General features: G+C 47.6%; 1 protein-coding gene across 2 annotated transcripts; it reads left to right on the forward strand.

The window, feature by feature from the left end:
* The first annotated feature begins 516 nt into the window (after positions 1-516).
* LOC128730905 (hemoglobin-3) lies at positions 517-2,637 on the forward strand. Of its 2 annotated transcripts, XM_053823995.1 has the most exons (4): positions 517-608; positions 1,277-1,773; positions 1,912-2,137; positions 2,248-2,637. In XM_053823995.1, the coding sequence occupies exons 2-4, from the start codon at positions 1,610-1,612 to the stop codon at positions 2,362-2,364; spliced, it is 507 nt and encodes a 168-aa protein (XP_053679970.1). In that variant the 5' UTR covers positions 517-608; positions 1,277-1,609; the 3' UTR covers positions 2,365-2,637. The 2 variants fall into 2 exon arrangements, with proteins under 2 accessions (XP_053679970.1, XP_053679969.1); XM_053823994.1 differs by lacking the exon at positions 517-608 and having other exon boundaries at positions 999-1,773.
* Positions 2,638-14,674: the final 12,037 nt, after the last annotated feature.

A 14,674-nucleotide genomic window follows, 5' to 3' on the forward strand; every position in this document is an offset into this window, starting at 1 on the left:
TGTGTTGCTTTTCTCCTCACCAAGCGCGTGAAGGCAATTTCTCTTTTTATTCGATGTTTTATGTGCACCGGGGAACTGAGCAAGCAAACCAGCCGATGCTGCGAGCACATAAAGAGCGCGAGAGCATAAATACTTTAAATTGAATCAATTTCGGGCCCAACGCGCGCGCACACACATGAACGAACGCGGCCACGTCCGCCGCTCGCGGGAAACCACGCCGTAACGTCGTTGGTTTAGTGGCAGTGGGCCACGCGTCCGGCCGGTGTGTTGGTGGTGTCGATGGTTTTTGCGCCCTGAGCGAGGTGATGATCCCTGGTCTGGCCGTGCCGATGTCACGCTCGAGTTCAACGGGTGAGATTTTTGTCGGTTGCTCGAGCCGTAAAGGAAAAGCGCGTGCGTTTCTGCAGCTCCGCTACGCTGGCAGTAGACAGGTGTGTGCGCTGTTGCGAGCTGTCGTGCGTGTTTGGCGTTTCCGCGTTGTGACATGTTGCAGCTTTGACAGCAGCGCCGGGAATAGTAGTAGGCTGTGCGTGTGCAACGGTACACTGTCAGCCGTGGTTTTGTGTGCTTTAGTATATTTCTTTCACGTCCCAGCATCGTTCGCAGCGGTAAGCTCTTCTTCCATCGAGCAAGCAAAAAGAAAAAGAAACCCCCTCACTCGTGCGGGAGAGTTTCGCGAAAATTTGCACCATTCGCCGCGGTGTGTGTGTGTGTGCGAGTAGACGGGTAGTGTGCTTTGTGGGTGTGTGAGCGCGCGTCCGCGAGCTTAGTGTACGGTCTGCGAGATAGGGCCCGCGAAGGGCGAGCGAGAACGTCAGTTTTCCCACCACCGAGAGAGTGTAACGGGACGTTTGCGAGCGAGAGAGAGAGAGAGAGAGCACGCGAATACGTGGAGACGCCTCACGGAGCGGGTAGTTTGGGTGGTACAAGCAAGCAAGAAAACGAGCGCGAAAAGCGACTTCATCCCAGAAAGCAACAAGTTTTTGGCGAGTTAGGAGGGCTTATGTTTTGATTTTCCCATCTGACAGCTGACAGGTGTGTGCAGTTTGGACTCGTTAGCGCACAAGCCTGCTTGGTTGGCGCTTTCTCGAGTACTCGCGTACACGCGCTTCCTTTCGCGGATAGGGCTTCTCCCTCCCCCCTCCCAAATGGGTGTGTGTGTGCGTTCTGGAGCCGCGTTCGGTCGCGCGTGTGTTTGAACTGTGTTTTGATAGTTTTGACAGGCGAAAAGCAGGAAGGTAGTAGCAGCATATCCTTCGCCTTCCCTTCCTTTCAGAGCAACCCCCACGGTGAGCGTGTTTTGGTGGCTAAACAAGCGGAAAAACCTCCCACCCGCGGAACGTCCTTCATCCTTCAAAAAACCGCACTAGTGTTCGTGGAAGTGGTGCAGTGATAGCCGCGGTAAGGCGGGACGATTGACGCACGGAGTCGGAAGCAGTTGTTTTCTTTTTCTGGATCGAGTGCACCCGCGAGTAAATCGTCTCCAGTGACACACCCCCACACGACACGCCTCAGGACGCCAAGCAACGAACCAGCCCTCGCCTGTGAGAAGGATTCGGCCGGCTGCGCAACAAGGACACCCACCGGAAGACAGCAAACTAGATCAAACATGTCCGGACCTTCGTCGTTAACCGGATCGGATGAGGAGGAGCAAACCAATTACCACACACCGGATGAGACCGGTCTTACGAAATCGCAGAAGGTGGCCCTAACGGCGGCGTGGAGCATCGTCAAGAAGGATCTGGTGACACACGGGCGTAACATTTTCGTGATGTAAGCATCCTCCCAAGCGCTCAAGCGTGTGGTTCTGTGCTTCCTATTTAACGCATTTTTCTTATTATCATTCTCTCTCTCTCTCTTTCTCTCTCACACACACTCACACACTCTCTTCTCGCGTGTGCGGTTTGACAGCTTTTTCGAGGAGTACCCACAGTATCTGGACTACTTTGATTTTTCCTCCGGCGGTACGGGCGACCTCGCGGAAAATCGATCCCTCCACGCGCATGCACTGAACGTGATGAACTTTATCGGCACACTCATCGATTACGGCCTCAACGATCCCAACCTGCTCAAGTGCAGCCTGGTGAAGCTGGCCCGAAACCACCGGAGACGTAACGTTACCAAGTCGGACGTTGGTGTAGGTTGACCCGCCACACGCGAAAGCACCACCATCACGGTGTGACTCCTTCTGATCACGTTTTTCTTTTTCTTTTTTCTTCCCCTCACTGTGTCCTGTTGCACCACCAGGCCGTCGGAGGCGTGATTATGCGCTACTGCCTGAAGGCGCTCGAGCAGCATCGAACGAAAACGCTGGAGGAAGCGTTCGGCGCCTTCCTAGGGACGGTGGCGGCCGCGTTCGAGTGAACCGTCGCTCGTCCTTCTCTCATCGCCATCATCGCGCGTGTCATCATCCCTTCGGTGCGTCCGGAGGCGCCCGCGACGTCAACAAGTGAACTCAAACCCGTCGAAGGCGAGCGCGGTATCGAAACTTTAAAAATCACGTCGCTCGCTCCCGTGCAGCCCGTGAGTGTGTTGGAGGGGTTGGCCGCAATGGAGGCGCACCCGATGGCCGGGCTAGATTGCTCTCTAGGCAAACATTCCTACGTGAAACGTGCGCTTTTTATGATCAGCGTAGAATAAAATTTGAGTATAGTAGCAGCGCGGTGTTGAGTTTTGTTGGGATTCCTGGCTCCAAGCAGGAGAGTACAAAACAGAACTAGATGAAGCGGCGAACGATGTGAATAGCACTTCGAATTATTTCAAGCAATTTGCTAAAGGGTTAGCTTTAAAATTGGTTTGGAATTTCCCTGCACTCGTAGAATGCAATTGATGAGGCCAAATGGATGACTCTAGCTCTAGTCTAGGTCGCAAATAACTCGTCGCTTTAATTCGCAGCTCTTCTCGTACGCGCCATAAAGCAATGAACAACGTGAACTGGTCTCGTCGGTGCCGGTTGATCGAACGAGCAAAGTTTAAGTCTAATTGAGTTCAATTAAAAGCAATAAAGAAAAGTTTGTCTAAGCGCCCGACGGTTCGAATCCGACATTCGATCGAACCGTATCACCGCGTCGTAGCCCGCGAACGGCAGGATGATTAATCTTGTCCCATTCTCCTTCTGCACCGTCGTCGGGTTGAAGGCCTCTCGCGTCTATTATCAGCAACTTCGGGCAACCATTGTGGGCCACGGTTGTGGTGCATGTGCCCGGAAATGCACCGGCACACGGTGGCCATTGCTCACCGGGGCGAGCAGGTCATAAATCGTGCATCGGCTCGCCGGCACGGAACACCGGTACGGCGGATATCCGCGATACCGTTCGGTGCCGTTTTGGGCGGAAGCGAACCGTTTTCGCGGATAATTTACTCCGCTACGGTTACCCGCCTTTTGCTAAGCGTTTCCGGTTCCCGTGGCGGGAGAAGTCTGGTTACGGTGAAGGATTTTATCCCGGTTGGTGTTTCTTTTTTTTGTTGATTTTTTTTTCTTCTCCTCCCCATCGGGTTCATGTGTCTGTTATTTGCTTCTGCCGCAAATCGATGGTTCATCACGTACGCTATCGACGTTCTTTTGTTCCTTTTTCGAACAGGGAACAGTGAAGCTGGATAGAGTGCCCTGGGTGACCCGGTTGGAATTAGTGAACGGAAACGGAACGCGGCACTAGGCTGAACAGAGGACCGAGAGCGCGATATAATTCTTTCGCTTGTTTCGCCAACATTTGGCATGGCAGCACGGGGGCGGTATCTTTCGTATTAGCTTAATTTAACACGAGCCAAAAGCGAATGGAGCAACTTTTACCCGCCAAACTAGCCGGCATGGTTGCCTGGACGGTGAATGGAGGCGCCTGGTGCTTGACGTGCTTCGCAAAGGAATGGAGGCGCCTGGTCCTTCGTACGGACCCACAGATACGAAATGGGAAACTATTTTAGTGCACGAAAGAATTCGCACCCAGCGTAAGTAAGCGATAAGAAATGGCAGTAAATCAGGGACATAACTTACTCGGCTGCTCGCCCCTGACGCGCATTGTTTGGACGTTCGCGCGCCAAAGGATAATGGCGTTTGTTTGGCGTGAACAAAGCAAACATCTTACGTTTACGGGTTTTTACGATGGACGCGGTAAAGCGACGCGATCAGCGAGTGGATGAGCGTTTTCGAGTGGATTCACAACTCCCATCATCATCATGAGGCATTATGAAATGCATTGAAAGAGATGCCCGGTTCCGGTGAGGCCACGGCTTAGAGTAATTTGCGGAGTTTGGGAGCAAACAGCTCTCGGTTGGATTTTGTCACCAACGGCAGCACCGGATATGACAAAAGGTTACGTCTCACCCGGGCTGAATGCAAAAGTTTTCACCAAGCGTTCATTTACGCTAGCTGGCATGCGCTTTTCTTTCGGATATGTGGTTCGTTTTTCACATCCCTCTTAGTTGAGCCTGGCGTCGATCACTGGCCGGCACCAGTTGCATGACCCATTCCGTGGAAGGAATGCCGGCAAAATGGGAGGGAAAGTTTCGCAACTTTCCCCACTCCCTTTGGATCCTCGTGCATCTTACGCCGGCTCTTATCGTGTCTCTGCTTTGCCGTCGGGCGTTTGTTACGGAGGTTTTTTGAATAATGGCTACCCGCCATGGCCATCAGCCATGCCCCGTCCTGGGTTTTTGGAATTAGGACGGAAGCCCGACGGAAAATAAAACAAATGAGATAATACTTGTTTGGAGCTTTCGGAGCACTTTCGACCCGGTTTCGACGCTTTCCGGACAGGCTTCTGCCGATTGTTTGGGAGGTGGATTTTCCGCTCGTTCACATCGCTTCACGTTTTCACCAAGTTCAAGTGTCGTTCTCTTTTACTCTCTCTCTCTCTCTCTCTCTCTCTCTCTCTCTCGCCCTTATTATCATGGTTTGGGGATTTTCCATTCAAGCCCTTCGAAGCGGCGCAGTGGATTTGGTAGAGTAAGAAGCCCCCACAAACCCCCAGCCAGGGTGCACCACTTACAAATCACCTTCTTGTGGTGTGCCTCGAGTTCTGCGCCCTTCGACGGGCACTCATTTCTCGCAACCGTATCCCGTTACCCTTTGCGCATCGCTGTGGTGTGGTGGCTGACGATATTAAGCTCAAACTGACTGGAAAACAGATTAAAATCATTTGTTTCCCGGTCCACTGCCGGTCCAGTGCGGAGAAAAGACCCTTCAATCAATCATGGCCCAGTTCGTTAGAGCCCGACCCGGTCAAGCAGGACGTGATTCATCTCGTCGTCGCCCATCTTGGGCTGGGCTGAGCTGGTGATAATTGATTTTAACGCTCGTCGAACACCGTGGGAATGGCCTGTTGGTGCCGGTGAGTTCCGTGATGGTTGCAAGAGTGGCGATTAGTTCGTGAAATACGCAATGAACGTTAACGTGGTCATTTGGGGTGGTTTTCGCCCTCTCAAATGGTACGGTATTAAATAAATAAAGCTCGTACGAAACGCTCCATTCTATGCCACAGAAAAGCAAAGACAATCGATACCAGCAAGCCCGGCAACTCCGTAAAATGTATTGCCATTTCTGGCGAAAGTTTGCCCCGATAAATACCTCTCGTGTTTAAAGTTTAAACCCGGCATCGAGGCGCCCTCGTCGGGGCTGAAGCGCACGGTGAAGTTTTTCTTTTATTGTTGCCTTACTAATTTAAAAGTTTTCTTTCCATCGCTTCTTATTCCCCCGACGGCCCCATTGGGCGCCTATCTTGCGAACTCCGTGAACTATGGGCATAATTTATAACCGCCCCATCAAAGCGTCCGCCGGAACGGTTGCGGAATGTTCCGATCGTGAGCTGGAGTTGGGTGGGAAAATACCGCGACCGTAGGATAATCTCGTTTTCACCTTTCAACCATTAATAATAATACCGTCGCTCGCTTACAATCGATTGCATCCGGGCGGTGGCGGAAAACTTTCGCCCAGCCTAATCGGGCCGAAACGGTGCCGAATGTAGCGATTTTATTTATCACCACGAGCGCCCGCAACCGTCGCTTTCGCGGCAAGTGGTTGCGGTTTCAATTTATCATTCCGGTTCACTGGCGGTTACTGTGGGCGAAGGTTCGGGGAATTCTCTGTGCAAAAAGGTGTTCGAAACGGTAAAACTAGCGTCGAAAACTAATCAATCGAACGCGAGGCTGCTGAAAGGCGTCGGTTTCTTTTGCGTGCACGTGGTGAGATGTGTGAGAAGCGCCACCTGGTGGTGGGTGTGCGAACTTAATCTTGATCGCACATGAGGATGGGCAGAATAGTTTCAAGACGCATTTGATCTTGTTTTATGCCGAAAAAGAAGAGCATAATATACACGACGAACTTAAAAAATCTCTAAAAATCATATTTTTGAAGTAAATATAACAAACCCTCAGAAAATTCGGTGTAATGCTTGCGTAAAATTCATGCATGTATAATGGGAGGCTTTCACTGATAGGGCACATTAGCTTAAATCGGTCTACACTGGAAAGTTCTCTACCGCATCCAATCGATTTGCTGCTTATCGCGGATCGTTGAAATAGCTACCCTAATGAGTGTGTGTCGGCACATTCAACGTACACATCGGTAATTGTAAACCATGCGGAAGTAACACTTTAGCACCGATCTGGTGCAAATGCCTGGTGTAACTTCACTGTGGAATATGTACTGAGAATATTTAGAAATAATCTATTTAATCTTTGTAGGTGTTCGAAACACACCTTTTACTAGTAAAACATTAACATTAGTTTTTAGAGTAACGTACACAATTTTCAAAGTTATTATTTCAAACAATCACGATATTCAAAGTTAGCATTTCAAATGCTTGGAGTTTATGGTTCGTTTGTTGAATAAACATTAACCCTGGTAATATATATATCTTTCCCATCAACATTTCTGCTAAACAAGGAACATAATACCACCGTTACACCAACCATCATTAAATTCTAAGCGAACCGCATCGTGCTCCAACGTGGCACAGTTTGGCTGCCACGCACCTTAACCGCTGTTCGAATAAATCAAGTGGAAATCGAACAACGCGATGAGATTGATTACTCAAACCCATGATTGTGGCTTCGGTCCATCAATCAGATGAGCCGCTGCGCCGAACAGGGCCCCAGTTGCTGACGCTAGACATTCGAACGTTTGGGCCTTGCGGTTTGTGCTTGGCGATCGGAGCCGTACTATTGGCGTATCTATTTTCGAAGCTCGAACGCTGGAGCGTAGAGCTGGTTGGTAGACGATTTCAAACCGGTTTACTCGTGCTGCCTTACATTGTTTTATCCCCCACGATGAAGTGGAGAGGTCTGTACAGTTTATTTGAAATAAATTTGATGGATTTGGGAGAGGATTTATGGAGGAAAATATCATTCAACGCATCATACGTGCATATATTTCTAGAAAGGTTTATTTTTATCAATCAAAAAGCTTATTATACGTATATTTTTCAGCCAATATAAATCGAATCCTCCTTTCATAAAAGGCATACAACAAATACGCCACCAATACGTCGACTAACCCCGGTAGGTGGCGTGTTTGATAAGAAAATTAGTGCGCATTAATTTACTCCCCCCACGTACACCGAAGGGCCGCTAGGAGGAATCAATTTGCGTGTAAGCTGGTGTAATTCATTTCCTAGAGCTGCAGGCATTATGGTACGGGTGCCGGAACCCATAGGGCACCCGGAAAGATTCACCTTGGATTGGCGGATTAGATTAAATCCTTTCTCGAAAAACGGCCAAACTGACACCGCCCTGCAGCTCGCGTTCTTCCTACGCCACGGTACCAGAAATGCCAACGCTTCCGCCGGTCGGTAGGGATATTTTATTACGAACCACCGGAAAACTAATCTTTTTCCTATTGTACGATTTGCGAGCAGCGTGGGTCACACACCCTGCCACCGGGGACTTAACACTTTCCATTTCTAGGGTTATTAATTTCGGTCGCCACCGAGCCACAAGTCGTCGCGAACCGTGGGCGTTCGCATGCCTCCCGAATTGGGGGCGTGGGGTGTCCTTTAATTTAAAATTAATTCTCCAACGCGGTCCTCCCAGCCGGGCTGGAAAAAGGGTCTGAGAGTGGTGCTTCAGCGCGTTCCGGTCGCATGTCTGGTGGGTGATTTCTGAGCGTGAAAAATGCGACCTTTTCCCGTTCGTGGGGAGTGAGGACTTTACGTGAGGACACGAGAACCCAACAAAGGGGTCTTGGCGTGCGTCGGAATTCCGCAAAACCCAACGTGAACGTATGAGCACGACAACCTCGAACCATTCCATCGGTACCGGCAGTTTGTGGTTCGGCGTGTGAAAGAGCTCCAAACAGGGCGGAGGGTTGATCCGTAAAGAAGCAGGTTTATTGAAAAGCGGTCGATTCTGGGGAGGTGAAAAAAAAGGTGTCAGATTAAAATATTCCCCCACCCACCAGCACCATTAGTGGTATTGAGTGAATGTTTAGGGTTTGGCAGTGGTGGTGGGGGTAGTAGCGCAAATTCAAAATCCAAATCCACACAGGTGCCCATCGACCAGCAAAAGCTTCACAGCATGTGGCCATAGCTCCATGCTGGAGAAGAAGAAAAAAAAGAAATCTACAAAAAGAAAAAAAAGCTGCGCCTTCAGATTATAAAAGCACAAACCGCCAATCGAAAGGACCAACCAACGTCGGGCTGGAAACGTGCCGGAACGTGCCCGACCGTATCCTTACGCCAGCGAGTGAGCTTCCCTTCGGTGGCCGATTTTTTTTTCCCCCGTGGGTCATTCCGAAGGCGCATGTATGTACATAAAAATTCAAATCACAGCATGCTTGCCGCTTTGTTACTGTCATCTTTACGTTGCCATGGAAATTGCTCAGCGCTCTGAGTATTCGTGTGTGTGCGGTTTTTTTCTTTTCTTTTTTTTCACCTTTTTCCACTCCGTGACACCAAACGATGAGCTGCTTCTCGATCTGGTATGGGGCCCGGTGTTATTACGGGCCACAACTGCAACGGCCCATCCGCTCCGCGGTCGCACGTGCAAACATGTGGCAGTCCGTAGATTTGCTATTTGTTTTCGATTATCATTCAAATCGGATTGTGTGTGTGTATGGATGGTTTTTTTCTCCTCCCTTTTCTGCAGTTTTTCTTGTATTCAAGAAAGGAAAAAAAACACGTTCGAACACGGTGGCCTTGTATCGGGCACGTTGCTGTGCTATTTTTTGGTCCTCCCTCGTTACGTGTAGGTTGCGCGCTTTTTTTATTATTAACATTGGCACTGCAGAAACATTTGCGAGCAAATATGCTTTTGTGAGGGATTTTTTGGTGGCACTTATGGTCGGTTTTCCCAACCCATCCCCGCTCGGGTTCCGCTCATTTATGCGAAGAGAATCGAATTTTTCAAGTGTATTCAGGTGAAGGTTTTGTTCCCTTTTTTTTTCACTGCAAAATGCTCCCTACTTTTGTAATGGCGGTGCTTGCGTGACATTTCAGTTAGGGAGAAAGTTAAAAAACTATTGCCAGCTTGGTTTTTTGGGACATTTTCTCCACGCCCTTTTACTGATCTAATTCAAATCGTACGCTTCGTTTACGCTTTTAAGAGACTAGCCACAAACGGAATCTATCATTTCCGGCTACGGCGCTCGATTAATTCCTCTCCATTTGCCTTTGGGCAAACCGAACGATTTCGTTCCTTTGATCAACCGAGCACGTTATACGCTGAAATTGGCACACACTCACTTTCCACATGGTTCGTGCTAGACCACAAAGCAAAAATTCAAAGCATATCGTTTGAGGGAGTTTCACAAGTGTGTGTGTGTGTATGTTAGTGCAAAAAATAAAAAAAAACGCATCCTCGTGAACAACCGAACGACTATTTCAATATCGTTCAAGCATACGCAGGAGTAGGTCGATCATTTTTTTCTTGCCGGGGGTTGTATTAAGGTGCGGAAAAACCAAAATGTAAAATCGACCAGTGGGGCTGATTGTTAAATGCGAAATTGGTGAAAAAAATGGCCTTCCTTCCTGCGCCTGGCAATGGTGCGGCGATGGTTCTCTTTTTCGGATGTTACAACACAGCACTGCAATGTAATGATTTTCGCGTACCGCGTGTCCTTTCGCGTTTGATCCTGTCCTGTGCCAGCGGGTACGTAACGCGTGTTCATTTTTTACCATTTGCTTTGGTTTGAATACAATTTTCCGATTGAAATACAACCACGGTACCGCTCGGTCACCATTCGAAACGCACGCGGTTCCCGGGCGCTTCCTGCGTTACGAGATTTTCCTGCGTAATCGAAGCCCACGAAATGATGCGGTTTTTCCGACGCGGTACGCCAACGATTGTTGTTCTTCGTTTGGGAGGAAAATTGACGAACCAAAAGGGCAAAACGAACAAAAAAAAAAAAAACAAAACCGGAGGGGATACATTACGCACATTCGAAACAACGAGCAGGAAAGCGGAAAACGGTTCGTAAATCACATCACCTGACCGCAATGCCTGACCGGAGTGAGGTCTGCATGCCTTGGAGGTGAATGCAAAATAGTGAAAAAAAAACGAACTATTTCAAATGTTAACCTCCAACCACCGACGACCGTGGGGTAAACCATTTTCATGTGTGGAAAATATAACCTCAAATGCCTTTTACATCACGTTCGCTGCAACGTAGTAGGCTGGGACTGGTTTTTTTGTTCTTTCATTTGTTAGATTACTTCACAGAGCAAACCGATCAATACGCATCGTTAGCTGAAACGCGTCGTTTTGAAGCAGTAGGCTCTTTGTTTTCTCGTTTTGATTGACGTTTTTTTTTCATTCATGCATGTCTCTTTTTTCATTATTTTTTACTTATTCCGCCCTTAAAACCCCCTGTGGCTCCGTGAACCGGCTCCAATCGAATGCCCGGTGGTCTTTCGGAATCCGGTGGTTGGTGAGCTTTACTTCCTGCTCCACGTGCGTTGTTCCTGTTTGCTGGATTTTCATTTGTGTGCCCGCGGGATGCATTATCATTTATCGTGCGCATCACTCGTCATCAACGCGTTGTTTGTAGCCGGTTAAGCCGAGATGGTTTTTAAATTAATTTTCGCTGCGTACGCTTGGTTGGGTTTAAAATCGTGAACACAACGCGCGTATTGAAGAACAAATGAAAACTTTATCCCGCGTGCATCATTCAAGGGGAACGCAAATAACTACAACAAACCAAACTGAAGCGTACGAGAAATGTTGTGGATTTTATTGACTTTTTGAATTATGTTCTGTTTGCTTCCAAAGCGCATTCACCATAAATGAAATGTAAATTATAAACTCAATCGGAACGGTGTTTTTCTACTAAACATTATATTGTCTGTTTTGCGCCGTCCATTTTTATCTCACCCGTTGCACTAATCGAAACTAAATCGACAAACCCGCAACCGCACATGTGGCGTCGGACCGGCGGTGCAGTTCACCGACGGGAATAATGTGAATTTATGTTCCCAAAACCGCAACCAACGTGACTTCCCTGGTGGGCCGTTTGTGGGCGGCATAAAATTGGAACAAAATACGACGCGCGGGTACTAACGCACACCGCACACGGTCGTAAAACATATGCAAAAAATGTTGCGAAGAGAAAACAAAATGATTATTTGCTGCCCACCGGGAAACCTTGAGCACGTGGTTTCGAGAGGGAACAAAGCAGCGTGATATGCCCCGAGCCCATGGCGAACGCAGATTAAGGCCCCAAAATCGATTGTAGGTGTATTCGCTATCGTCTAGCCGGGGCTTTTCCAGGATTACCGTGATTCTATCCGGGATCTGAGATTGATTTCTGTTCTGCTCGTGAAGCGTAGTATCAAATGATGAATTATTGTTATCCATGCGTAGATGCAGGAGATTTCTAATAGCGCTTTTGAGTGGCACTAAACCGCAAATGCTCATTCTACGAGGTCGACAGAAAGGTTTACACCAACCACAACATCGAACGGCTGGAAAAGAGCGCTGCTTCCATTAGCAAGAATGTCGATGAGAAAGATTTTACAGAAGGAAATTTATTTAATTTAAATGGAACATAAATGAAACATTGTCATTAATTTATTTCGCGATAACGAGCAACGTGCACGTGCAGTTAAATAATTGATTTGCTAACGATTACGCGGTTCACTTGAACAGGGCAACGTAATTATCGACTTTTTTTTAATTGCATAAAAATTACAATTTCGCTAGCGTAGAGAATTGATTTAATTCGTCATTAATTAGAGCGCAACACCATCATCATTATCGCATATGTTTTTTTTTAAATAAATATAATTATCGCAGCGGCTCGTTTAGAGAGAAGCCGGCAAATGTTACGTTCCGCTAATGTTCAACTTCGTTCAAGTAATATTTTGTCATAACCATTCCATTTGGGAGTAAACTGGCATTTGAACGAAATCATGATAAATAGCTTACACATGCCACCGTGTTGGCGTGGCTCGTGGAAAAGGTAACCCTTCACCGACGTACAAAAGCCATCATCTCACCCAAATGCACACCCGCTCGATCGCTATCCATTCGCGACGGTACGTGCCACGTTAATTCATGGCACGAAGTTAATCATAACCCGCAGGAAAAAGAAAATAATAATAAAATGCACTTTATCAAGCGCGACAAACAAGCGGCAATAAATTGTGACCACTTTTCCGCATCATTTATTTCCCATTTTTATGTAGCACTATGTATGCGCCCTCTCTTTCATCGTGCTCGCGTTCTTAGAAGTGTCACACGTAAGGATCGTCCTCAATAGCTCAGTCCACCCCCCCCCCCCTAGGGACACCCTCATTGAGGGGTTGATAGAGAACCGGCAGCCGAAGGAGGAAAGCATAAAGAGGAACATGATGAACATGGCACCATTTATCATGCGGTCGTTTTACAGGCACGAAACTTGCCATCGACTTGCATCCCGCGGGGCGTTTGATACCACTTTTGGCACCCAATGCGAGGTATCATTCAATTACGCATAACCGAACCGAACGGGCTGCTCTTGCGCTGGTCGAAAACGGAAACCCTTCCGAGATGGTGCCGTGACAATGGATAAGGTGACAGTGGCTTTCGGTGGCGGGTTCGGATGACGGCCGGGAAGTTCCTTAACATGAGTAAGACTGATGATTTTGTGGATTTTGTGGGGTTCGGAGCAAATCCTTCGCACTGGCGAACGTTGCTCGTTTCTTCACGCTGAACTGTCAATGTATCGGTTTGTGAAGTCATTGCCGCCATGGTTGTTTGTTGGCTTGGGGGTGAGTTTGCAGATTGGGTTTTATTTTGGCATAATTTTGGTGTCATTTCTTTCACTTTCGAGCGCCCGTTGACAAAGGCTTATCCGGTGATAAATGTCTCTTCGATGGAGCGGATCGTTTGATTTTGTGGCTTGCTTGGATGGGATGATCGATTTGAATAGTCGTATGTTGACAGAATGTCAATTTCTCATCAATGGAAAACATTTGACGTGTATTCTCAGTAAAAGGACTTTTTTTGTTAGCATACGATTTGTCAAACATGATTTCTGTTTACTCGTGTTTATTCACGCGCAAAAAAAGGACTTCTATTACACGCATCAAACGTGCACGTCTTAGCTTCTACTGAGCTTTCTCGAGTTTTAATTCTAACTCTGCAATAGCACGTGCCATCGCGCACACGCTTTCGAATGTAAATCTCGCAGGAAAAAACTTTTTTACACCATACCCCATCCGCTGCAAGCGTCGCTTCAAAACCGAGTCTAGCACGAGAAGCCACTACCGCGGTGCGGTGAAACCATTTTCCATCCAATTTTCCGGCCAACCGTTATTTTTCTGCCTGAGCAAACTATTTCGTTCCCCAGTGGCAGCCCCATTGGCAGCAGATGACGCGGAAAAGGTACGCATTCGTGAGGAAATCTTCGCGCCAGCGTTCGCGCGAACAAATGCCGGTGGACAGGCTGTTGAAGGAAAATTTGGGAAATTAGAGTTTTACACAAGTTTCGTGTTTTGGTAGCTTTTAGCAATTAAGAACCCACCAGAACACCGGTGTGCGTCTTGATAAATGGGGTGAGTTTTTTTTTTGCTTGATGAAAACGGTCGGACAAGAGAGATTGCAAAAGTTTGAATAGCTGGCTTATTGTTTCTTTAACACAATTATTAATTTTTATATGAACCATTGGCTTATTATATGATTAAAATGAGTAAAGCTAAAACATATGTAGCTCTTGTGCGAATGCAAAACATCCAAACAGGGAGACGTTTCACCTCGTTGAAACAAACCAACTCAATTCAAACTTCACCGACAAGAATGCTTTCTCTGCCAGCAGCTAATGTTATTAAATTGCATTCTTTTGTCGCCACTTTAATGTTTGGGCTTAATGGTTAGGAAATAAATTCGTACCCCTATAATGGCTTCATTTCCCGCGGTTTGATTGATCGTAGTACTGGAACGTGGACTATCTACACACCACGTGGACTACCTACACACCGCGCAATCGATGGCCAAACATCCTACCCTTAGACCATCTCCTGTAAATTCCGTGCTTGCTGTGCCACAACAGGCTTCGGTTGGGCTTAAGAATCCGATCGAGAGCAAATGATCGCTAAACATAATTAAAATATTCATTACCCGTGCTGTTGTTTCTGGCTCCAGGCCGCTCAGCTGCCTGCCCGAGCTTTTGCCATGAGACACGCCCGAGGAGAAAAGTCAAGTAACAAATTAAAAATACTTGAGCTTGAAATTAATTCCACTTCCGCTGCCAAAGGGATGCCGTCTT

Source organism: Anopheles nili, chromosome 2, assembly GCF_943737925.1.
Source record: "Anopheles nili chromosome 2, idAnoNiliSN_F5_01, whole genome shotgun sequence".
NCBI classification, from domain to species: Eukaryota; Metazoa; Arthropoda; class Insecta; order Diptera; family Culicidae; genus Anopheles; species Anopheles nili.

Excerpts from the sequence above, each read along its gene's own strand:
- LOC128730905 (XM_053823995.1), top strand. The coding sequence starts at position 1,610 with ATGTCCGGACCTTCGTCGTTAACCGGATCGGATGAGGAGGAGCAAACC. Across the intron at positions 1,774-1,911 it reads GGGCGTAACATTTTCGTGAT|CTTTTTCGAGGAGTACCCAC; the intron begins GTAAGCATCCTC and ends GCGGTTTGACAG. Across the intron at positions 2,138-2,247 it reads TTACCAAGTCGGACGTTGGT|GCCGTCGGAGGCGTGATTAT; the intron begins GTAGGTTGACCC and ends TTGCACCACCAG.